Source organism: Melospiza melodia, chromosome 15, assembly GCF_035770615.1.
Source record: "Melospiza melodia melodia isolate bMelMel2 chromosome 15, bMelMel2.pri, whole genome shotgun sequence".
NCBI classification, from domain to species: domain Eukaryota; kingdom Metazoa; phylum Chordata; class Aves; order Passeriformes; family Passerellidae; genus Melospiza; species Melospiza melodia.
The window spans coordinates 10,475,110-10,500,040 of record NC_086208.1 but is presented as its reverse complement, the minus strand read 5'-3'; the positions used below and the strand labels follow the sequence as shown (position 1 = coordinate 10,500,040).

General features: G+C 38.1%; 1 protein-coding gene across 1 annotated transcript in view; it reads right to left on the bottom strand.

The window, feature by feature from the left end:
• The window catches only part of GALK2 (galactokinase 2), a 47,172-nt gene that overhangs the window by 10,960 nt on the left and 11,281 nt on the right, over window positions 1-24,931 (bottom strand). Inside the window, exons 5-8 of the mRNA XM_063169752.1 lie at window positions 24,723-24,869; window positions 12,112-12,210; window positions 9,226-9,378; window positions 4,228-4,438 (exon numbers count right to left, since the gene is read on the bottom strand). Of these exons, the coding sequence (XP_063025822.1) occupies window positions 4,228-4,438; window positions 9,226-9,378; window positions 12,112-12,210; window positions 24,723-24,869 (610 nt within the window). The remainder of the gene's footprint in view (window positions 1-4,227; window positions 4,439-9,225; window positions 9,379-12,111; window positions 12,211-24,722; window positions 24,870-24,931) is intronic.

Here is a 24,931-nt window from a genome sequence, read left to right as displayed (position 1 = left end):
CCAGTCACAGTTAAAAGAAACAAAACCAGAGGGTCCACACCTGATTAGTTTATATCTGAGCCAAGGCTGGAGTGCTCTGAAAGAGGAAAAACGGAAGCCCTCAAAGAAACCCTTGCAGGATTGCACAGAACTGGGTTATATGGTCTCACTTTCTGTGGTGCTCAAAGGAGAGCATAAAAAGCAGGGTTAGGGAACAAATGCCAGATTCTTAAAAGCATGTGGATCCTTAAGGCTACTATAATGTATGGAATTAAGTAATTAATTAGACCAAAAATGTAAATATACTTTCCTAATCCACTCAACTATAACAAAGGCCTGGTTTCTCCCACTTCAACTTTCGAGTTCTCTGAGTTTTGCTCCTGTGAGGATTTCTGTCAGGTCACCCATGCACAGGTAAATTCAGTTCACTTACAAACCACCAAATGCCCTTGAAGAAATGGTGCCATTTTCCAGGGCACTAGTAGATAGCACTGCAGCAAGAGCCTTCCAAGTTGCTGTGACCCAGCAGACTAATGTTAATGAAAGCTTGTCCAAAATCCAGATAAAATCCCTTAACAGACAAAAATCTGGGCTATTAGACCCAAATAATTGTGGGTTAACTAAATATAACAGAAATGTTTACTGTGGATTTTCAACTGTATGGTCATATTTTTAATTTTAGCAATTGTGCAAACCTGTCCAGTCCATTTAAAGGATTTTTTTTTCTGTATAAGTAAATGTTGTGGCTTCTCAGCAACTCCTATTATTTGTTACAACTTCAAATTCAGCAGATTCCTTTCTGTAGAGGCTTCCTGTACAATTCTATCTGACCTTTAGCTAAAGACCAACTTCTCCAGGCAATATATTTTTTTCTAGTTGCTTTGGCAGCTTCTAAAGATACATTTCACTGGAGATTAATGAGCTACACATGGCTGATGGGACTGTCAGAAATTTACAACCGGAAAAACTCACGGACACGCAGTTGTGTAGGGGACAGCTTCTAGCACCATTACTCACGTGGAATTGTACCCTTCTCTGTTAGGCATCCTGCTGATTGAACATGATGAGGGTGAAGGTTTCTGGCTCATAATGTATATAAGAAAATGCTGCCAGATGGCTTTAATTTGAGCCAGATTGTGAACCCCCTACTTGAAGTGGGGAACAGTTACTCTACTGGGACTGCTCAAGTAACTGCTTGCAATCCAGCTTTCTGAAAATAAACCAGGGGACAAGTCATCGCTGGATTCGGTGACACATTTAGCAGACACCTGTTTTGAGATTATGATAACTACTGGTTTAAAGTGATTTTTCCTCCAGAGGACTGATGGCTTTACAGACTTTTGCAATTAATCTGGACTATTCAGTGCCTGTGCCTAACCTGTGGCACACCCCAAAGCCTCCATCTTTTAGGTATGGCATCTGCCTGGAGTAGCCATATCTCAGTTTCTGTGGTATGTCCCAAAATTTCTCCATGACATGGATCAGGGCAAGGCTGAACTAGGCACCTGGACCCTTAAACTGGAAAGTGCTCTGAAGCCTGTCAGTTTGGAGGTGTCATGCAGGACATCTGATGCACAGAGAGAGCTTTTTGTGCCCCTGAGCTGCCTGACAGAACACTCGAGACCCCCTTACCTACACCCATCAGTGCAGGGAGTGTGGAGACTGTTCCTGCACTCAGGTCACCATCAACACCCATGAATGGCTGTTCAAGCACCAGTGGAATTTGCAGCACAGATTTAGAATTCTCTTTCCAGGGGACAAATAGGAGTTAAACAGCCAAATCCACACAGAAAATGGATGCCTACTCCTCCCATGGCTTTTTCATTCTCTGGTTTAAATGTCAGAATTAGATTAATTTTTTTTTATATGAAGAGGAAAAATGGGTTTTAAAAATACCTCATTTAAGAAGAAAAAACATTTCATGGTTAAAGGAATACAGTGTTTTACAGAAGAATATCCTTTTGTGGTGAAGCTTATAAATACTTAATGTCCCACAATCACCACACACTTTGTGTTCTGTGAAGCAGTCGAGTCCAAGCCAACATTATGGCACAGTGCACCTTAGAAAGTAATAAATATTATTTTTCTAGAGATGTTCAGAAGCCACAAGTGCAATCCATGTGTAAACATTTTCAAGGGAGCTTTAAACTCAGGATTTTGAGTTGACCAAAGAACAACTGCAAAAAGTTTAGAGAGGATTTACACACCATCTGTAGTTCTCCAAACATGGGGAACGAATGGGCTGTACAGTGGGGAACTGCAGAAATCCTTGAATACTTGCTATAAAAGGGATGCAGAGTTGCTGTGGGCTTCCAGACCTGGCCTGGGACTTGACCAAAGCCAGTCCATAGAATGTTCCTTTGAGATGTGGAGTTTTTATCTGGTCACCCTTACATACTGATAAAACTTTATGTGAGTATACAGCACTGTCACTGGAGGAGTAGAGGGGAAGCTGGACTTAAGGATAATTTAGTATGTACAGAGCACTTTTAGATCCTTAAACATGAGACATAATGCCAATACAAAACAGTATTTGTAATGATCACTGGGCATGAAAAGATCTCCTAAATGTTATGGTTTCTTCTTCATGTTGAACAAAGAAATTCAATGACACTCTGAAATCCTCTGAAGAGGTTACTTATTTAACAGGATGTTTTCTCTCTCACATCAAGAAGCCAGGCATTGTCATTAAAATAGAGTGGGAAAGTAGAGGGGAAGTAAGAAAAATGTTTTCTTCAAACAGCCTCTGATATTCCAAAGCCAACATAATGTGTAATCTGTATAGTGTGTAACAAACCCAGCAGATTTAGATTCTTTCTATGTCTGTCTTATTTCTTCTGCATGTTTTACAGAAATCTGTTATTTAATTTTATATTGTACATGCAAAAAGGCTTTCAGCATAATCCTTTTTAATTGGTCTTATCAAATGAAATCACGGTCATGCAAGTTTAAGAGATTCTGTTCAGCAAACATCTGCAAATGGTATTCAGAGCTACAGTATAAAATTTCCTTTGAGTTTCTTTTACGGCTTTTATTTCTAAATTTTTCATCTAGACTTTTTTAAATATCAAGATAACCTGTATAAGCAACTCAATTTTGCAGAACTGTAGAATTTTGTTTTATAACCAGGTATAAGGAGTATAAACATCTGTAAGTTAATAGTCTTGCTTCATGAAAGGGAGAGTGCATGGACTGTGTAAGATTTACAACCTTGCAGCTTCCCTGGAAAGTGCTGCAGAGTGCAGGTACATGGTTCCTATATTCCTCATGTACAGACAGTACAAAGTTATCAAAACTCTTTCTATGGAGATAAAGAGCTGAATAAGATATCTTATTCCATCCTGGTATCTGCTGGCAGTGTAATTAGACAATAAGATAATCTCATATTGTCTGATACCACTGGGGTACAAAACAAGTTGAAAATTCAGGACCTGGTCCTTGGTTAATATATAAAATTTACAATCACTCCAGGTGAACAGATTATTTAAGTGTCAGCATAGATAGGTATGTTACAGATCTATACACATCCAATGTACACATTCCTGAAAGTAGTCTTGGAAAGGACTGATAAGGATGTAATTTGGCTCCAAGAGAATACAGGTATTAATGCTACAGAATGGAAACAAGGAAGAAGGATTCTGTGTAGTTCTTAAAGGAAGATTCTGATCTCAACTGGAAACTTGTTATGAATGCGAACAAATTATTTCATAAATTCTCTATTATTTGGTATTATTAGCAACCCTACTATATGAATCCAGGATTCATTTCATGTGTGACAATGCTCATGACTGCCTGGTATAATCCTAAACAATAATACATGGGAAACACTTTAAATAGCAAATTGTTCATCTCCACCAACATCTTCCTAGAAGAAAAAGTAAAGTGACAGAAACTTTCTCAAGAAAGGCTGAGACTTGCTGCCCAGTGACTGTTTTAGGAAGTGATCATGTATTTATCAGTTAAGAACAGAAGCACAAGCCCATCTCTGCTGGTCTTGAACGCCAGTTAAGCGATCTGCTATTTTCATCATTTTAGAAACTGTTCAATCAAAATCAAAGTTTGCTCAATTTTAAGTTAAAAGTTAGAATGAAAATATCAATTGATGATGGTATCAATTCTTTCACTTCCCAACCAAGATTCCAGCCAAGTATTCTGGCAAGACTTCCACTTGAACTACTTATTAATGCATAAAACTTTTATATAATAGAAACATTGTACAGTAAACCCCACCATTTCATATATGCTCACCATCTTGCATGTTTTGACTAAGGATCTGAGAGTGGAGCTCCTCCAGGCTAATTCCCAGGCATTTACAAATTTCCTCTGTGCTGTAAGGCTCAGGATGTAATACCTCCTCGACAATGGTCAGCATTTCCTCTAGGCTAACTCCCAGCTTGCTTTGCACATCATGGAGTCTCAACATTTTTCTCCACTCCAGGCCTTTTGACTTTGAGAGAAGCTAAAATTAAAAAAAAAAAAAAGAAAGAAAGAAAACAGAAAATATTGTGCTTTCCTGTTTAAAACTTTTAGTTGTCCGTAAGTACCTTTAAGGCCCATTTTCTCTTTTCACCTCTTAATTGAGAACCATCAGAACCTACTTTCTATCAGTAAAGAGCAGACAATACTTATATTTATTATTAAAGGTCTGTGAATGGCAGGTATTCTTCCCTCAAATCAGATACTGTCTGTAAAAGCCCTACTGGCATTATTTGTTTGAAATCAGATCAGTGATTTATCCTCTTCCATGGACTTTGTTACTTCAAGCACTTACCAACCTTTTACAATCCCATCTGGACAACTCTTTATACAAATGCTATAATGCAGTAACACTAGAAGTCCTTAAAAAGTTTATTTCCATACTATTAGTATTTGCTCTAACATTTCAGTTTGACATTTCCAATACACCCCTGGAATTTTCTGATGAACATTTGAGGTTGTCATTACAACCTTTTCTCACAATAGCCTTAAAAATATGAAAGTGGTCATAAGATTTGTGGGGAGAATAACCATAACCTTTGTCTATCTCTGGAGTTCTAAGTAAAATTTAAGTACTTTCTTTAACATCAGATTTAAAGGAACTTCTGAGCCTTTAAAGGAGTGGTACAGTGTTGGTCTGAATCTGTTCCATTCCTACATGGTTGCTGTGATATTTATTAGTTATAGACGGATCTGCTTTCCCCCTCCTGGCAATGATACCATGCTTTGTGTATCTTTGTGATGTTTTGGCAGTTGACAGTCATTACTACAACACACCAGAATCCTGAAAGACAGAATGTCCAACAGGCTTTTCTCTGGAAGGCTGAAATATGTGTTGATGCTCCTATGCGTCTAATGAAAATGGTAAAGCATTTTCACCTTTCCTCCTAAGGTGAAATATTTTGATGTTTTGAATGATAGATGAATAGTCAGTGGTCATTGACCTAGCACCTATAATTTCAGCAGATTACAAAATAAAACAAAGATTAGCAGGTACACAGCAATGTCATTTTATTGTGTTCACAGGCACATGGTATGTGTCCAGTGCTGCACCATTTAAATTGAGTTTAAAACTTCCAAATCAAGCTGTATGTCTGGAAAGAGTTTAAAACAGTATAGAAAGACCAGGGAATTAAATCCTTTTTCTATACAAATCAGCATTCAAATCTTTTATGAACAAGGCCAAGATTTCACCCAATGTGTTTTATTCTTCTCAATGAGCACCGGTTCAGAATGAGATTGGTTTGAAATAATTTCTCTTGATACATATCTGAAAAGTATTTGTTTTGTTTTGTGCAAAGTTACAGCATGAAATTTAAGCAGATCTGCTGCCCAGCTATCTGGTGTAGATTCTTGCTCTCCCCCAACAGAGCTTTTTTTGCAGGGGCCCCTCCAGTTTTGCTTTATTGCAGTATCTAAAAATTAACTACTTTTGGTGCCATCTAGTGACTCGCTGAGATTTATGTGAGGCTCAGCAGAGCAAAACAAACAAAATCCTCATCATATAACTTTGTTGCCATTTAAAACACAATTTTACATGTTCAGTGGTAGGGAAAGAAGCAGAACTGTTTAGTGCCTAATGCAGAAATCAGCATGAGACAATTTTTTCTGTAAAAGACTAGTTAAGTCACTTCTGGCCTCCTTTTTAAAGACTCTGAATACCTAGAACTCTACAGCATTTATGTAATTTGTATATTAGCTTACTTACTGATAAGTCAATAAAAATTACTGCTTCATTTTAGTTAAATATGTTGTATGGTGGTGCATACACATCTTCTTTAAGGTGCTAAATGAATGCAAATTATTTTCCTCATGCTTTCATCCCAATATTTAGCATCCCCTGGACTTCATTATGAGAAGTTAAACAGAATTTACAAACAATGCTATTCTATAAGGCAACAAAATTTTTTCTACTTTCTTTTTTAATAAATAATCCCCTGCAGAAACATGCCACATGCATTGTCACATCTGTTCCCATTTCTTGAAGGGAGATGCTGTATTTCAGGCAAGCCACTACACCGGGGCTTTACAGGTCAAATGTTCCAAATGGAAACTGACCCTGTTGGGCCAGTGGGCACGGCTTTGCTGGAAAGGTCTATCCTGCTTAGAGCAAAGGTTTGATTCTAACAGCACTGGGAAAAATATCATGGGCAAACAGAAATGGTTTTTGAAAATAGTTTAGCTGCAGCAGCTTGAATGGTAATGGACATGGAACAGAAATGGGGGGAAAAAAATCCCATCTCTTTAATGTGCAAAAACTAATCCCAATACTTCTCCCACAGTTGGATATTTTCTTGATGATCACTGACTAGATTGATTAAAGATATGGACATCAAGCAGCTCTGAACTGCCAGGATATAGAATCTTTGGGCTTTATTATTCTTAATTGTTCAACATAGGCACACTGGAAAACTGTGAGTAACTGAGAGGAAAACATACTTGGTAAATGATGGGACAAATATAAATACAAGAAAGTCTGACTAAGAGTAAGTCCAGGAATACTTTTATAGCAGCATCACTTCCTTACACATAGCATTTCTATAATGCCATCTGAGCCCTGTGCCCAGGAGCTGATGGTGGCCCTGCAGCTGCAGCCACTGCTGGCCCCACACCAGGCTGAGGGTGAAGCAGGGGGGTGACATCCCCAGCCCAGCCGGGGGGAGCTCGGAGCAGTGAGGACAGGAAACGTCTTTAAACTGGAAACTCACTGTGACAGAGTGCAGGAGAGCACTGAGAGGCTGCTACAAGAACAGAGAGAGGGGAAGAGAAAGGCAAAAGAATGATTCTCTTGAGGGAAGGGAAAGGAACAGAATCTAAGAAAGATAATTTACCAGGATGATCAAGAACTCACTGACTGATAGCAAAATGTTCTACACTAATGCTAGCAGGGATATGTTGTGTTGGCATCTTTGCCTATGCAGTATAGCAGTATGAAATTCTAGAATTACCTAAAGCAGAAAAAGGGGGGGAAAGCCTATCCTAAGGCACTTAGAATGAGAATTTCTTTAAAAGCATCATTGCAAGGCCCAGCATGTTAGTTCATAGTTCCATTAGCTTAATGGTGCTTAAAAGACTTTCCTGTTTCAACTTACATACCTGCCCTCCTTCACCCCACTGTGACCTCTTCCTAAAGACAGACTTTTCCTGGCTCAATGTATTTTTATAGTGTGTGCAGCTTTCCATCTGGGTAGCATATGTTTAAAAACAGACAGGTGTATGTTGTTAGTCTCCTTACAGTCGAGCATCTGCTAAAAGTGCATTTTTAAAGATTGCATCATAGCTAACAGAAATGTAAAAGAAAAGATGTTTCCTTAATACCTCTTCAGTATACTGTACAGGACTAATAATTTAAAGCAATTTAGAAAACTGTGATTCAATTCACAAAGTCTGGTATATGGAACAATAACTTCAAAAGCTCTCACAGCTTAATGCACTCATTGTACAGTGCCTTTTAGAATGTATTATCTGTGAAGGCTCTCTATTCCTTTCCTAAAAAAAAAAGAAGTTCCTCTTAAAAACATATATTTTGTCCATTAGCAATCCCAAATTAGAGATTTATCAGTTATAAAAGAACTAACAAATAGGCAGGTCCTTATCTTCATTTTCTTAATGGCTTAAAAATCTTATTAACTTCAGTGACAACAGCTTTAACTGTGGTCATTGGTGGTATTTGTTTTACCACATCTTAGATACAATGGAAATGCAACTATTCCTTTGATACTTGAGTTTAAAGCCCATGTAAAAAGTCATCTGAAGTCTAGCTTCCCTCCTCAGAAAAATCGCAGCACATTATTTTTTAATACATTTTGTCAATGTCTGATCAGATCTTCAAGTATTTTTTTATCACTAACTAAAACTTGTAAAAAATTATTTTTAATGGAATATTGACACCAGCAAATGTTCAAAGTACTTTTGAATATTGATCAGATATTGGTCTGATATTCTGTGGCAAGGAGTTCCATATTGCATTTCAAAGCTTTCTTCTAGACTTTGTGACCCACATTCTGTTCTTTCCTAGAGCACCCTATGTTGGTGCAACTGCAGTGAATCTTTATGCTTACTCCTCATTTGCTCTTATCAAAGAAAAATGTACTGTCTTCTCATGAAGAACTCAAATCAAACCCTACACCTACATGCTCCTAAACATACAAAATCCAGAATTAAAGCAGAACTTAGATTTCCCCTGTTCAGTTTCCATACACCTTAGAGATAATTTCAAGCTGTAAACTGGCAGTACACCCTAAATGTTGGGGTTTCATTCAAGCCTGTTTTTGAACTTTATGCTGAGACACATACTGCTCTTCAGCATTTCTAATATTACTTCCAGGCCTTCAACTACTAGCTTGGATGCTCTCTAAATCCTAGAAAATACACATCTATTGCCATATATACGTATAAACATGTGACCATAGTGGTTGCTTTCCATTATTTGTCATTATTCAGCTTATTCAGCTTTAATTAGAAACAGTCTATCTTATTAACTGGGAATATTTTTTTCTGAAAAATAGACTTATTTCCTCCACTGAAGTATAATAAAAATAATTTAATAGAACTAAATCACATAATCTTCTATATAAGGACACAGTCCTTGTACTTCCATGAAGCTCAGCAGGAGTTCTGTTCCTGCATATGGAAGTGTCTGGTTCTGGAAAGAAAAGTTATATAAGAGTAGCACCTAGCCAGGTGTTAAAGACACAACTGGTCAGAAGTGGAAAAAAGCACATATTTAGATGAAGGTTTCATTAGAGTTTGACATAAGCCATGCGTTACCTTTGTAGCCAGCCGACACTCCATTACCCTAATATTGTAATGAGAAGTTGCTGCTTTATTCATTTCAACACAACTGTTAGCAATAACAAACGTTGCTCCACTTGGAAGTCTAACATCAGTTGCCCTCAGTGGACTGAACTCTATCAACTTGGCCTATTGAAAGAAAAATGAATGGTTAGTTTTAATTTACTACTAGCTAACAGTGCACTTAGTTCTATAAATCAAATGCAAATTTGCATGTTTTTTCTCTTGAAAATCCAGGCACAGTTAAGGAAAGAAAACTGACATGAAACAGGAAGAAAAGAGATGTAACCTCATTGGTCAAGTTACACATACACTTCAAACCCTTCCCTGTAGCAGGATTTTAAAATGTTTCCATTAAGTCTTTGGGTTTCTTCAGCATTTTATAGAACCCCACCCTACCTATTTTTCTTGCCTGTTTAAGACAACAGTTTCACTTTGATCTGCAGAGAAGTACCAGGCCTGGCTGAAGCTAATGTTCATGCCCCTAGAAACAAGGGGCTTTGCATTCCCTGCCCCTTCATCACTGTCCATCTCCCCCTCAGTCCTCTCATTTTGCACTGCAGCAAGATTAGTACACTGAGGTACAGTATGGGACCAACATTTTCAGACTGATTTGAGGCAGTGATCATGGTACATACAGACAATCAAACCAAGAAACTAAATAAAACTAAGTGTAAGAACGTAGTTACTGTTTCCTCCTTTCTGACATAAGAGACTGTCTTGCCTCACACATGCTTACACAAGCTGTGTAAGATGTTCCCAACATTTGTGACCTTTTCATGGAATAAGTTAGGCATCCATTAATTAAATAATTCAGGATGAAATGTAATCAAGAGATTAAATTCACATCTGGTTTTCCACTGGGGTAAGTTGTAAATCATGTGCCCTGTTTTGGCTTCTTAGGATAGACTGTAACTGTGCAAGCAGGGACATCTTACTGGTTTTGGCATTGTTTAACCCCAGAGAGTCCCTTGAGCAGCTAGAGTGCTAAATAAACAATGACAAATCTGCTTGTACATTATGTACAGCATATGTGGTACTCCCTGCCATTGAGATTCTGGACCCCATCACAGAATTCCTATCAAGACAGACAGACTTGCTTACATTTAAATATACTCTTTAAGATCTGCTCCATTAGACCAGAATGTACCACTAAGCTGGTCTAGTGTCCTGATTCTGACAGTAGCCATAAATGGCTATTTAGGGGGAATATAAAGATAGAACATATACAAAGCAATCTTTTTAGGGATATGTTTTTCCAGATTCCCATAAGCAAAGATTACAATGGTTATACTCACACTGGAAGAAACATCTATTAAATTAGATAGCTGCATACAGTTTAACACTCTCTTAGTGTATCCACAAAGGTCTTTTTTGAATCCTTTTAAAACTTCTGCCTTCCACAATGTATGGTATTTCTCAATTTAACAATGAATGTTTTGGGAAAAAACCCAAACTTCCTTGTTAGTTTTTTACAAGCTGCTTGCTAATGTCATTGTGTTTCTATTAGTTCTTCAGTTATGAGAAACATTGAATCCTCCATTTACCTTCTCTTTACTTGTTTAGGGAATCTGCAAACTTCAAAGTATCACCCTCAAAGCTTCTTCTTTTCCAAGCCAAAAAGTTTTAAATTGTTCAGTCAATGCTCATATTTTAAAAAATATCTTTGATAAACCTCAGTGTCCTTTACTGTACTTTTCTCTTTTTTTTAAGATGGGTGGCTCAAGCTTCATTCAGCTGCAAATACACTGAAACAAGGATATTTTTCTGGTTTGTTCACAATTCTTTTCTCATCTGTGCTAACGTTTTCTTTGTCTTTTAGGTCACCACTGCTATATATCAGAAAAGCTTCCACTTACATAATCGTGTCTGTGTATGGCAGGAAAATCTGCTGCTTCCTTCTTTCATTATTCATGTCACTGTGTTTTTACTACTAACAGTAAAAACATGAAGGAAAGGTGTAGAGTAGGTACAGTGATGTGAAATTGAAAATGCATGTGATGTGTCTCATGATGGCATTAAATGTTTGGTGTAATTCTAGGAAATAGGGGTTTTTTTTGTGTAAGGCAATCCAAGACATCTCATTAGGAACAAAAGCTGTAGAGATATAATGCCACAATCATAAGGAAAGTAAAGGTTGTTATGAAACACTACATTAATTCCAATAAAAGTACTTTGACAGGTCTGAGGTTTGAACAGTTGCAGTCCTGTGCACCTTCTGGGACAGCAGATGAACCTCACTGTAAATTCCTCTGCAAGCACTCATGCATAACTTGGCAGGCCCTGTTTATCACAGCTAGTTCACCTTCTGTCACCACGTTTAAGACTGCTAAATGCCTTCTACATCAAAATCCAGCCACAGAATTGTCTGGAATTAGCAAAACTGGTGAAAAAAAGTCTCTATTGTCTTTGTAACTGAACCTGGCAAAACTTCCTAGAACTGTTTGGTTATAAGAAGTTTCAAGAAAGCATTTTTGTAGTAATTATCCCATTTGCACTGAATACAAGGCATGCCGACCATTCAGATTTCATTATATGGGAAACATTCTAAGTTCAGCATGAATTAGCCAAATAGTGGAACCTGGTGCTCTTCTAGAGTACATCTTTCCCCCACATCTTTTCCTTCCTCCTTGCCATTTCTGATTTTCCTCATCATATCCATTCAAACTTTGGGTCATACTCCAATGTACCCAAGTTTGTAAATTTAATTCCTGATTCATTTGTATACCAATGGTGCTTATACTGCTTATTAGGGTATTCCAGTTTCTAGTCTTGTCTTTCTTCTAGATACTAATGAAGGTATTTTTTTGCTTGCATAAATTAATGCTACATTGTTAGCTTAGATTACAAAGGTACACATACAGTTCCTTCTTCTGCCAGAAAAGAGATTGACTGGTCCATTCCTCCACCTTCTGTGCCAATGTAACGTTCGCTCTTTGTGCAAATTTCTGCAAGTTCCACCTGGAAAAATATTAACATGTGAACCTTCAGCCACAGTTAAGGATGATACTTTTATTCTGCTTACATATTAATTAGTGAGAAAACGAAGGAAACAATGTCAGAGTTCTGACACTATTATCTCTCACAAGTCAAATAACATATGCTGCTATCAACCAGGATGCCACATGGCCCCTTTTCCCTTTTTTTCTGAAGCAAAAAAGAACCAACTACCCAGCCTCCAGAGGACCCACCACAGCCAAATGCTTTTCAGAGTATCCTTGTTTAGACACTTAACTCTTGTAGCTGTCCTCCCCCCACCTTCCTTGTGCACTTCATATCCTTCCATCCCAATAGGCAATGATTTGTTGATTTAATTAGATGAATCCATCTACTTGTGAATCTCAGCTTAGCAAAAAATTGCAAGTTATTATTCCAGATTGTTTTAATGTACTGATTCCGTAATCAGGAATTACTCCAAAACTGTTTCTCACTGCAGATATTCAAGTCAGTGATGCTTGTTGTGTCTCCTTGAGATACTGTACTCTGCTTATCTGAACTAATTCATAGCTGTATGTGATGTGCATTCCTTTGTGCATTCCATTTTGGGTGTATCTTTGTGCATTCTAATACCTGCAGGTCAGAGGATACTATGGGAGGGTGAAATATCAATGTCGTAACTGTCAAAAATAATAATTAACAGTAAAGTTTTCAGCTATCAGGCTAAGTCAAAACAAAACACAAGAGAAACTTTGGAAAATGGTCAAAGAACATAGAGTAGTCAAAAAGAAGTGGATTAAGAGGAAAGTATTTGTGTCCACCTATTATGACCCCTAGCAGTTTGTTTTTCTAAGCACAAGGTAACCCCAAGGAAGATGGGAAAAGAACTTTAGAAAAGCCACAGGCCGTTTTTCAGTGGCAAAGTCAGATTGGGATTCCACAGTAAGGATGCAGCATTACAGGACTGAAAAAAGCTAAGCAGCAAGACAGGGACACTAGCCAGCACACAGCTGTAAAAGGCAGCAGATAGAGGCAGTAAATCACGATGCTCAGAGAGGTATGTGCAGGGTGCCTGCCTGCTTGCTTGCTCAAGTCCTTTAATGGCCCCACTGACACAGCTGTAAAATTGGTGCTTGGATGAATGTAATCAGGCTGAACTGTTTGCAAATGCACTAACAACCAATTTACTCAGCTCACAGTGCAGTTATGGCCAATAAGCCTTAGGCTGATAAGCAGAAGTTATCAAAAAAACATTAACAAAGTTACTCTAAAACTATGCAGAGTGGATCTCTTTGACTCAAACATAGTAAAAGACAAGAAAAATACCATTAAGGAGAGAACATTGAGAGTACAATCAGCAAAAATACTCTCCCTTTTGGCACTGCCTTTCCTTTGTGTATTTTAAAGATGAGCTGAAACAATGTTTCTTTTATTTTTCTTGAGAAGCCATAAAAACTTTGAAACTATAGAAACATTGTGGCTCTCTCTCTTTTTAACAAAACCCATTTCCCAGGTTAATGAAACTTCATTTTTCCTCCCTGTCCCATGTTCATTTAAGTCCCATTTCCAGTCCAAACCTCAGATCTCTTCATCCCATCAATGAAAGTTTAACATCTAGTTACCATATCTCCCTGCTCCACTATGAGCTGAAAATAATTCTGAATTAAATGCTAATGAAGGCGATGATGCTTTTCCCCATTTAATGCTAAAATACTCAAAAACAGCTCCACAGAAAATAACAAACCTCCAGACACAACAGTTTCTAGATGCTCACTCCTTTCTACATATGAGGGTGTGCCTGTTTAAAACTGTTGCTGTGACATGGGAATACCTGCATGTTTCAGTCAGTTCTGCTGAACCTGCCTTTTGTCTCTCTGAGAACACAGCAATACCACATCCCTAATTGTTGTTGCCACTGGCAGGAGCTTTCAGACTGGAGCTTATGGGTATTACTCACTGTGTGAGAAGAACCACGCTGGCAGATGGGCCATGTGCACTCAAGTAGGAGCTGTGGCTGTGCAAACCTGGCCTGAAGTACAACTCCTGAGGTACTCCCAACATAAATTCTGTCCTTGGGTACAGCTGCCTGAGCTATTACTTCATCTGCAGCTGCCAGATACAGCTTGGCAAAGTCAGAAATGAGGCATTTCACTCTTCACTTAGTCTGGCTGCATCTCAATCTCCACATACACATCAGCTACCAGTGGATTGCCTAAATTGTTTAGACTTTATGAGCCTAGGCTTATTAAATGAGTATCAGGAGAAGCCTTGCAGAGGAGGAATGTTAACAATTAGGACAGTGCCACTCCCCTGTCCCTTTACAAGGTCTGGTGAACTGTGCCTGGTTGAGCAGCAGGCCTTGCTGGGTCCTGGCTCTCCAGCTGTCCAGCTGCGTATGCTGGGCAGGCAGTGCTGCTCCAGCTTGAGCAACTTCTGTTTTGAAATTTAGCAAGGATTGGCAGGACCACCAAGTAGTAACTGGCAAGGGTTGCAAAGAACCCTCTCCACAAGACAGCCCAAGGCATCCCTGAAATATTATTTGGTTTCTAATTTAAACGGGCCCTTGCTGACACAGGCTGGCTTTAATACCAGGATGAGAAGCATGTGAATGGAGAGGAAATTGTCATTGTATAGAGAGCAGTTTCTACTTACTATTGAGACAAATGGGCAAATGTTTGCCTTTTGCTAAAATGAGTGAAAGGGCAAAGTTTCATTGAAAACTAATGTGAAGACTAAACTGGAAAGCCTTGTGTACATATTTGATACTTGGAAAAGGATGGCCATATGACTGAAACAGTGAACTGAATTTCAGGAGGTCTGGGCTCAATTTCTAGCTCCACATTAAGTTTCTTGTGAGTCAGGGAAAGTCTCTTTAATTCATCACGGCTCCATTTCCTCAGTAAAATGAGGAGTATCTTCCCCCTCTTTCTAATTAGTAATTGCTACTTGGGATTCTTACATGATAATGCTGTAAATATGTGTGACTTCATTACTAGAAAGTGAAAAAATCCCCATTTTACTATACAAATTCTTAGAGTTTAGACTTCCACGGAAAATATCTCTAAGGAAAAAAGTCTGTGAGAACCATGTAATAAAAGAAAATAGCTTTTGCCTATCTCAGAGCAATGCCTTGTCTCCATTCAACTTGCAACACCCAGAAGGTCTTTAGGGCAGGGACTGTTTGGATCATCTGCTATTTATACCTTTTCAGTGTATGTCTGTAAAAATACAGAGCTTCTCAGATCCCAGATTTCACTGCATAACTTGGCAACATCTCAAATATCTGCCTGAACAATACCTGAGCACAGAACTTCTTTCTGGATGCACTGCAGTTTCTGCAGAGAAGTAACTCGGAGCATTCTCACAGTCACATTTAGGGGAACTGCACCACAGTTCCCCTGTCAGGCTGGTAGGTTAGAGGGGCCTGACACTCCTTGGCAGACTTCCAGTTACAATTGTTATGTGTATAAAATAGACCATGTTAGCAATTGAGTTCTGCAGAAGTCCTAGAACAGGTTTTCTCACTGAACTCAGGCAGATATTTGTTCCTCATGAGGCACCATGAGAAATACAGAGAATGAATAAACCCCATCTGCACATAGACTCCACTTGCATCCCACACATTCTGATTCATATGACAGACCACTTTGAGCCAGCCACAAAACATAGCTTGTTCTATGCACTCAAGGTTCATTAGCATGCTTTTCCATCCCTAAAGCAGTATTTCAAAAATACTAGTAAATCACAATTTAAATCTTCATAGAATTTTACATAGTTTACTTTAAAAGCATTCCTATAAGGCTGCTGTTATCTTCAACTTAGAGACAGCACAGCACAGATACTTACATGATTTGTTCAAAGTCATGTGAATCAGTCACAAAGATGAAATGAGAATTCAAAACCCTCCCTATTTCCAGCATTGTGGCTTATTCTGTAAGGGATATAGTCTCATGGAAACAGCTGCAGGGTAGATGTAAAATCTTATTCATATAATGGTAAGGAGAAGAGGAACAGAGAGATACTAAAATCATAGTTAAAATGGGTCTGAATAGTAACATTATGACTCTGCAAAAAACCTACTTAGATAAATTAAAAATTTCCTTAGCTCACCTATTGTGAGGTCTACACATATTACTGCCCTCTGAATTTCTGTATTATTGTTTCAGGAAGTTGTTCCAACAGGACTAACTAGACCAAGTAAATGATATCATGCAGACAGTAAGCCCTAAGCTGTCATCTACACTATTAAACAAACAAAGTGATATATTTAATACAGTAATTCAAAAATCTCAAACATCAGGAGATGTTTCCTTTGATCTGACCCCCCCTGCAAAAACCCCCAAAGAACACAACAACCTAGCCAAGAAGGGAAGTGCATATAATCACAGAATATCCTGATGTGGAAGGAACCCCCCAAGGATCTTTGAGTCCCTCTCCTGGCCCTGCCCAGGACAAGCCCCAGAATCCCAGCATGTGCCTGAGCCTGTGCCTGTAAGTAAGTAAGGGCTTGTCAGCTGGATAAATTCATTAACAGACTTGAGTCAGAATAAAAATATAGAATATATGAAGATAAAGACAGCCTCTATGGATCAAACCAATACCACTTCTAGTCCTGTATCTTGTAATTGAATGGGGGCTCTTAGTATGGACCAAAGGCCAAGTAAAGATCTTATTTCCCCAGGACTTTATGTTGTGATCGGGAGTTCCCTAAGCTGAATATCAGTTCTGCACCCTTAGTTACCAACAACTGATTTTTATATGTGAATTTGTCCAGACTCCCTTTTAACTCATGCATAACTTTAACATGTAGATGATCCAGGAACAAGGACTTCTACACCTTGTCAGGTGAAGAACTGTCTCCTTTTGTTAATTATTAATGTGTACCTGATTAGCTTTATTTCATACCTGCTGGCTCTAAGCACTTGAGGGAGCAACAAACAATGATTGCCACCCACTCAATCAATTAAATTCATCATTTGAGGGATCTCTGACCTGTCCTCCTTTAGGTGATTTTTTCCAGAGTCCTAACATGCTTTTTTATGGTGGTCATTCTGTACCTTTAATTGTTCCATGTGGCTTTTTCTTAAATCTTTTTCAGTTTAACTATCTTGGTTGGTAAGAAAGGAGAAAGGCAGACTTCCTAGACACCTTAGGGAAAATGTCACTGTATCATTTGCAATTCTAATGTGACAAATGAGCCACATAAAATGTGTGTTAATTAGTGTTAACATAAGCACATTGTAATGCAACCTCAAGCAGTTCAGCACTACTATTCCACCCCTTTCTCTGAGGTTGGACTGCCAGAGTCATTATGTGACCACATCTGTGCAAAGTCCCTTTGTTTAAACCTGGCAGTGACATAGCTGAAGCCCACTGTTCCCTTCTGCAGACTGCAGGGAGGTGGGTGAGTGGGGCAGCTGGGATGGAGACTGGAAATACCTGCAGTTATCCTAGCAGTACCCAGAGCTGCTCCCACTCTGGCTCTGTTCAGCCTCTGAGCACGGGGGAGGGATGAGCGTAATGGGGCAGCAGCAGTAGCTGGCAGGTGAGTAAAACCTTGAAGTGTCCCTGGTGATCTGTCAAGAAACACTAAATATTGCAGCTTTTGAATGCCAGGCCAAATATCATCCACACAAACACTACTTTTATAGCTGTTGGCAAGTACACATGCCAGGTTGGCTGTGCTTCCATGGGAGATGTTTAGAATCAATGAGTTTCATGATATATTAACCTTGGGGTTTTTCTGTTTATCCAACAAAAAAAGATACAGCACAATAAATTCGAATGTCTGTAATTAAAACAATATAAAGCCACATCACTAGGAAAAGAATCTCAATACATACAATTCACTAACAAACAATTAAGCTTTAAGAAATTTATGTAAATTAATTACTTAAGGAAGCTGCTCACATGTTTTAGGCAATGTTAGTTGAAGCACTAGGAAATATCTAAAACTAACAGTTTTTAAAAGGTATTTTTTAGGCTGTTTGTTTGAGAAGCTTAATTCTAAAGTCTGTCCAGAATGTATCCTACTGCAGAAGGTAACACCCTAACAGGCAGCTGCCCCCCCTGTGCAGACCTAGGCTAGCTTTTGATCTAAGACTCTACTAACTACCCCTGCTTTTTGTTTGAACAATTTAAGGTTCTCCCTGATAAGGAGCAAGTCAGTCTTGGGTTACGAAGAAAGAAATTACTACCACTTAAATCTGTTTTATCTTTGAGTCACAAGATTTCCTATCCAGCATGCAGAGAGTCTAATCTGGGAAATCATATCAGTGGAGATATAATTTAGTCTGACGAAGAAAGGTTGTGATTTTTTATTATTAGTTGCCTTATGTGTAGTTACTCTAGATGGAGAGATTTCTTCTAATAAGAACTCATCAGTAGCTCTGCATCATGTTACCTTGTTTGGGATTTTTAATGGAAAAAGTGAGTTTTCAGTAAAATGATACTTTTCATTAATATGTGCTTTTCTCTACTTATATTTCAATATGAAACACCTCAAATTCAGGTTTAGATTTACAACTGAGTCTTTTTGGTCTTTCAAGTTAAAGAACTGATAAATTATAACCCACCCCATACAGCTCACTTGATTCTCTGTTGCCCCATCATTTATTTTACTTTCTATCAGTTTGATGTTAGTGATAATGAGCATGAAGACCTAAATGTAGAAAGGTATTTAGATATCCTAGGAATAATGAAAGTGAACAGATGATCATTTAATTATAAAAAAAAAATCCTAAAAAATAGAAACCTAATGAATTATTTGAATGAGGACAGATAAGGGAGTTTCACCTTTAGTATTCCTCTTGCTCACAAAGAGGCCAAGGGCCAACTGCTCTGATTTTGACTCATGCAATAATGGGTCTGGACAGTGTGTAAACTGTGACAGAATTTGTCCCTATATAACTGTCACTGTTAATATGTTCCAAATCAGTGATCAATCCCTTTCAATCTCCCACAGCCCTTCAAAGAAGTAAACTTGTGTAAGAGTAAACCCCTTAAAAGAGTAAGACAATTAGTGAGTAGGAGACAGGCAAATATTTGTTAGTAAAACAGAATTAGTGTTGCTTAGTATTTTTTTGGAACAGCTCACCCTACATTACACAGAAACTTGATATACACAAATCCAGAACGACAGCAGCCAAAATAAAGCAATCTTCTCCATAAAATGATAGTATTAAATTACATCTGCCTCGGTGGTTTAATGTAGTTCATTTTGGCCCAAGTTAAGTGTGCTAGATTTTCTATGCATTACAGTGCAGTAGTAATGGTAACTAATCTTTAAAATTTAAAAAAAAGGGCATTTTTCTTCTTGTTTTAAATTTTATTGTTTGTGACTGGAAGGTCCATGAAGAAAATGCATTTGTTAATATAAGTTATTTTTAGCACTGTCATTTTCAGTGCTCCAGAATTCTCTTCATCATGCAAATTTAAGTAACTGGAGTATTTAAATATCAATTCAGTCAAAAGTGCTGTGCATATATTTACTCCCTCTATGGAAATAGATTAATGGTCCCCCCATGAACATTCCTTAGCATTTCAGCAAGTTAATCTGAAAAGTCAGACACAGTCTGCTGCTTTCCTTTACAACAAATAATGTTGGTAATTTGATGGCAAATGTAGTGTAGATTTTCTGTTAAATTCTACAGAGTTTGATTCACAACACACAAGACTGAAAATGCAGAAGAAACATTTATAGATAAAGATGAGTATTTTACAGTAAGAAGGAAACATTCTCCATCATATATCATATTTCAACTCTAGTTATACTGTAATTTTTTCCAATCTTTGCACATTTTATATACATATATACAGGTATAAAAATAATTTCTGAAATATAAAGCACTGTGTTTCATTTAGTAGGGTATAAAATGATGCTCAGATTTTTAATGTTATTTTTACCACCAGGAATGCCTTTATTTTTAATATCTCATCTTGACTAGGAATAGGTTGCTGAAAGTTACCATCTGCTTCCAGTTTGCACATAAAATTCCAATTAGCTGAACTTCATATATGTTTTGCGAGGTAATTATGCTTACTTTTTTCCAGAATGGGAATATATTTGTCAGATAGTATCTGGATGTCCTCATAAGCACAGCAATCTTAGCTTGACTTTGTCTGCCCCCTAACATGCTCAAATAGAAGGTTATCAATTAGGTTGATGAGAGATTATGGCCTTTGATTACCACTGCTCTAAAGTACTCTGTTTCCCCTTGATTACAAACATACAGTCAAGCTTAACAAGAACCCTGGTTTTCAGTTCCACAGAGAGAAAGGAACTTTAGCATTTCTCTGTATTAAGAGTACTTTAAAATACAGTATCTATGTGCCATTTTTTGTGTAAACAGTTTGGTTTCTTACATAATCATCCCAAGCATGTATCTATCAAAGATTTTGATAGATCAAGAAAATAAATTATAAAAATAAATATTTGGAAAATAAAATAAATTATAATCCAATCCTAAGGAGTATTATCAGCACAAGTTGCTCATTTCAAAGTCACACTACCAGTGTGGATACTCACAGACAGCTATGGATTAGGAGTGGTAAAGGGCTCAACTCAAGCACTTTCATTATTATACAGAGGCTTCAGAAACCAAGCAGAAAGGATTCCAGATGGCCTTTCTATTCTCCCACTGAAACCAGTGACAGTAGCAGGTATAGTAACTGTTGAAATACTGTTTAAAAATGTTTAACACCCACACTCTAATTCATCTGAGCCATAATTTGGGAAAAGTGAAACCAATGGTCACTGTGCCATTACAGGTTAGGTTTAACTCCTTTTTTCACTCTGTCTGACTTAGCTTTTTCTCAGTCTAGAGAAAGCCAAATATGATTCCCCTTCCCATGCTCAACATTTCATATTAAATTACATAAACCCTATTCCGTTTTGATCTCTTCTTCCCAATAAGTATGTGCACAGACATCCAGCCTTGATGTAACAGAATGTTAAGGTGGCTGAACAGAGCTTACTTTCACACAATCTAACATTTGACAACAACATTATTATCACATCTTTGAAGTAAATCTAGTTACTCAGTCCTAAGTGATTTTCTGTGCTTGTTAATTCCTACCACAAAACACAAAGATGGGACAGTTTAGAGCATTATTATGTTTCCTTTACAAAAAGTATCATGTCCTGATGAAAAGTTATACAAAAGATTGATTTTGTAACTGTGAAATAAAAATCACTTTAAAATCAAGAACCACTACTTCTGAGCATTGCTGCTGTTTGAGTGATGCCAACACAGCCTTAGAGTGGTATCCTGTTTGGAGGAGAAAAAGGGATTCTTTTTAAAGATTGCATTCTACATTTTCCATCTTGTTATTTGAATGCTATTGCACTGCTGCAACTGGTTAGCACTGCACATCTGGCTGAATTGTCTTGAACTGGTATTTTCCCTAACTATTGTGTATGTGTATGATGGGTTTTTTAAAAAAATATTGTATGCACACTGAAACAATGCCCTCTTTCAGACTGCTACACACAATTAGTGAGAGCATGTTTTTTTCTGATTTTGTTTTCAATGTCAAAAAAGTGCTATTTTTAAAGTTAGCCACCATGAAATTCTAGCCATGCTTTTACAATGTTTTTTAATTTTGTGGGGCTTTGGCTCTTAATCTCATAGGCCTGAACCTCACACTGGAAGTGTTATCTCATAAAAGCTCTAAATTTCAACGGCTTTTACTCTACAGCAACTATTTTAAACTTACATTTATCAGGAAAAAGAGCATGTAACTAAAATATTCTCATAAAAATAGTTTCACAGAAACAAAACAGATAAATGTTCCATTCAGTAAAAGGTCATTTTTTCATAACTTTGGCTACAGAAGCCCTACAATTCAGCCAAATTTGATTCCAAAGCCAAAAGTTTCCTGTCTTCCTGCTACAAACCATCACATTAAGATTTTGCAAAGTCCATCAGACTAGTGAGGGGCAAAAAGTCAATATTTTCTCATAAAATTACCATCATAACCAAATATTGTTACTTATAAATACCGCAATTTACAAGTTTCACAACTAAAACATTTGGAAAAAAAAAGATGGATGGGAGGGGTAAAGTGATATTTCTTATTTAAAATAAACAAACACATAAATATCCAGAGCCTTAAAAATGCACGGTCCTGGTTAGCTTTCTAATAGAAAGGATCTGGAAGGCACCTACTTGTGCTCAGCTAAAATTTCCCTGCCATGGGGGAGCTCCCTGCTGACACAGAGCCAGCAGGACTGGATCCTGCACAGATCCCATCTGACACCAGCACAGGATGCATTAGGAGCTGGCAAGAAGTGGCCAGAGCACGTTTTATTCTTCTGAGGACTCACATGCCTAAATTGCACTAATTTATACTCTGACTAGCCCTGCCTTTTACCAGGCAGTTCTGCTAGGCTAAGCATAAATCCAGTGCAACAGAGACTCTGGATTTAGCTACATATAAGAAGTCTCTAATGGTAAATCATAAATTAGCAAAAAACACTGAATGAGTTTTTACTGTCCTGTAAGATTTGGGGCAACTTAAAGCCTGAACAAAAGCAATCAGTCTTCAGAGCTGTCACCCTCTCTCCTAAGCATGACAACCAGGTGCCTTGGTTTATGCAAGCATTCAAAACCTTGGATATGTTCTTAACTGCTCCTATAGAAGCTATTCAGAAGTCTCATCTGTACATTAATTGCTCATTTTTCATCGTAAATGCAAAATATCTGGCTGCAGGCAGCAGGGTTTCCTGACAAAAATGTGAAATTGTGTCTCTTGTGTTTGTCCAACTGTATTTCAGACACAAGCTTAACGTTCAGCACATTTTTCAGCTAGTAAAAAGAGGATTGAACAGGACACATGAGGAGAAGAAAAGACACTCGGTGGAGTCTCTGTCTTCCTTCTGTTCTTCCATAATTTTCTATGAAAATGACAGAAGGAGTTTTGCACCTTTCTTTACAACAAATTTGGCATAATGCTGGCTGGCACTCCCAAGCTATGTGTAGGTTCAGCCCAGGATACACACTGTGTCATTTGTTTTCTGAAGAACACTGTGCAGAATTGGAATAATGAAAACCTGGCTTCTAGTTTTCCAGATACAGGTTTTTACTACCTAGTAAAATCTGGGCTTTCTGACCTCTGCCAGTTTTATGTTTGTGCAGATACCAAATTTCTGAACATGTGTACACCAGTGATTTTGTTGTTCCCAAGCTTCACTCTTGAGGTGACCACCATCAGTGCTGATCTGTGGTAGGACCATCTATGCAAAACCAGAAGCTTCTTGTCAGGCCAGGTACACATTCAGTCACTTCCAACCCTTTAATTACAGTCTCACTCATCCAAGAAGGATCCCCAATTCTATGTTTTCATCTACCACTGCTCTCAGCTCCCAAACCAGAGCCTCTCTTACAGTGTCCAATCCCTTACTGACCTTTGATTGGACACCAACACAGTCAGGGTGACAGTAACTGAAGCCACATCCTCCTACCTAAAAAGCCTCCCTGCCTCCCCAACCCTGCTCCCTTCTGCCTGAGTCCTGCCTGATGCTCCTGAAGGCAGCCCTGGGTGCTGGGCAATGTGGGATTGTGCACTCGCTGCTGAGAGCATTCCTGCAACTGCAGCCTCAGAGAGAATCTCAACAGATCAGCAAAAACCTTCTGTGTGGATCTGTTCACCTCATGGCTCAGAGAAGTGCTTGTTACAAGCAGAGTTAACAGCTGCCATCATCATGTGCCACTTTCAGTTGGCTTTGTACCACAATTTGGGAATGTCTGTCTTAGACAATAGGCACAAATATGTGTAACAGTCACATTTAGATCTGTTCTTTTCTCTTCCTGACAACGTTCTAATTTAAGATCCTAGTTTCACTTAACCAGACATTTTTAATGGAGAGAACTTCATTCCCATATGGCACCTTCAAGGACCATGACTCCTCCAGAAATCTGTATTACGCAAGCCAAACAGTGCTAACAGTTGTACTGCTAACAGGTCACATACTTGGGGTTTGTTTTTAGACTAATGTTTGTTTAAAAGTGAGGAATACATTTTGGATTGTAAATATGTGTTCCAAAAAAACTGTGAAGAGAATAAGGAGAGTCAGATGGAAGAATTTTACCTCTACTTTGTGCTGATTACATAATTTATCAAGAAATTGTTCCACAGGCCTCCAACAGATGCTCTGTTGTTAAAGCCATGAAAAGTCATTCAGGGAGAGAGTAAAGCCTCGGGGGTGTGGTCCACATGCTTCAGCACATATATCCTCAGCCCTGGCCTGCAGATAGCACATCTGGTCCAGGCATGGACCTGATGGTTGGCCAAGATACAGGCTTACAATAATGCTCCTTTTTTCAGCTTTAATGTAAGCCTGTTTTCTTGCCAAATTCAAATCCTGCCAAAATTTGGCCAAAGATGTTTGCTCGATTGTGCAATATCTTAAGTTTATATCCAACAACTCTTTGCAAAAACAATTGTATCGTGTTTTTAATGTTTACAGGCATTAACAATATTTAATTTTAAGTAGAATTTTACTGCTGACACTCTCGTGTTTTACAGTAAATTACCTTAGAAAGGGTTTTTCCATTAGCTCTGAGTGTCACGAGTCCTGCACAGCACACCAAAGCACTGGAGCTAGAGAGACCAGAACTTGGAGGGATGGTTCCATCGAGCAGACAATTCATTCCAGTTGGGTTATTGAGACCAAAATGTTCCTAACAATGAAAAAATAAACAATCTCAGTTTCAAGTACAGACAGGCTCAGGCTTGCAATTAT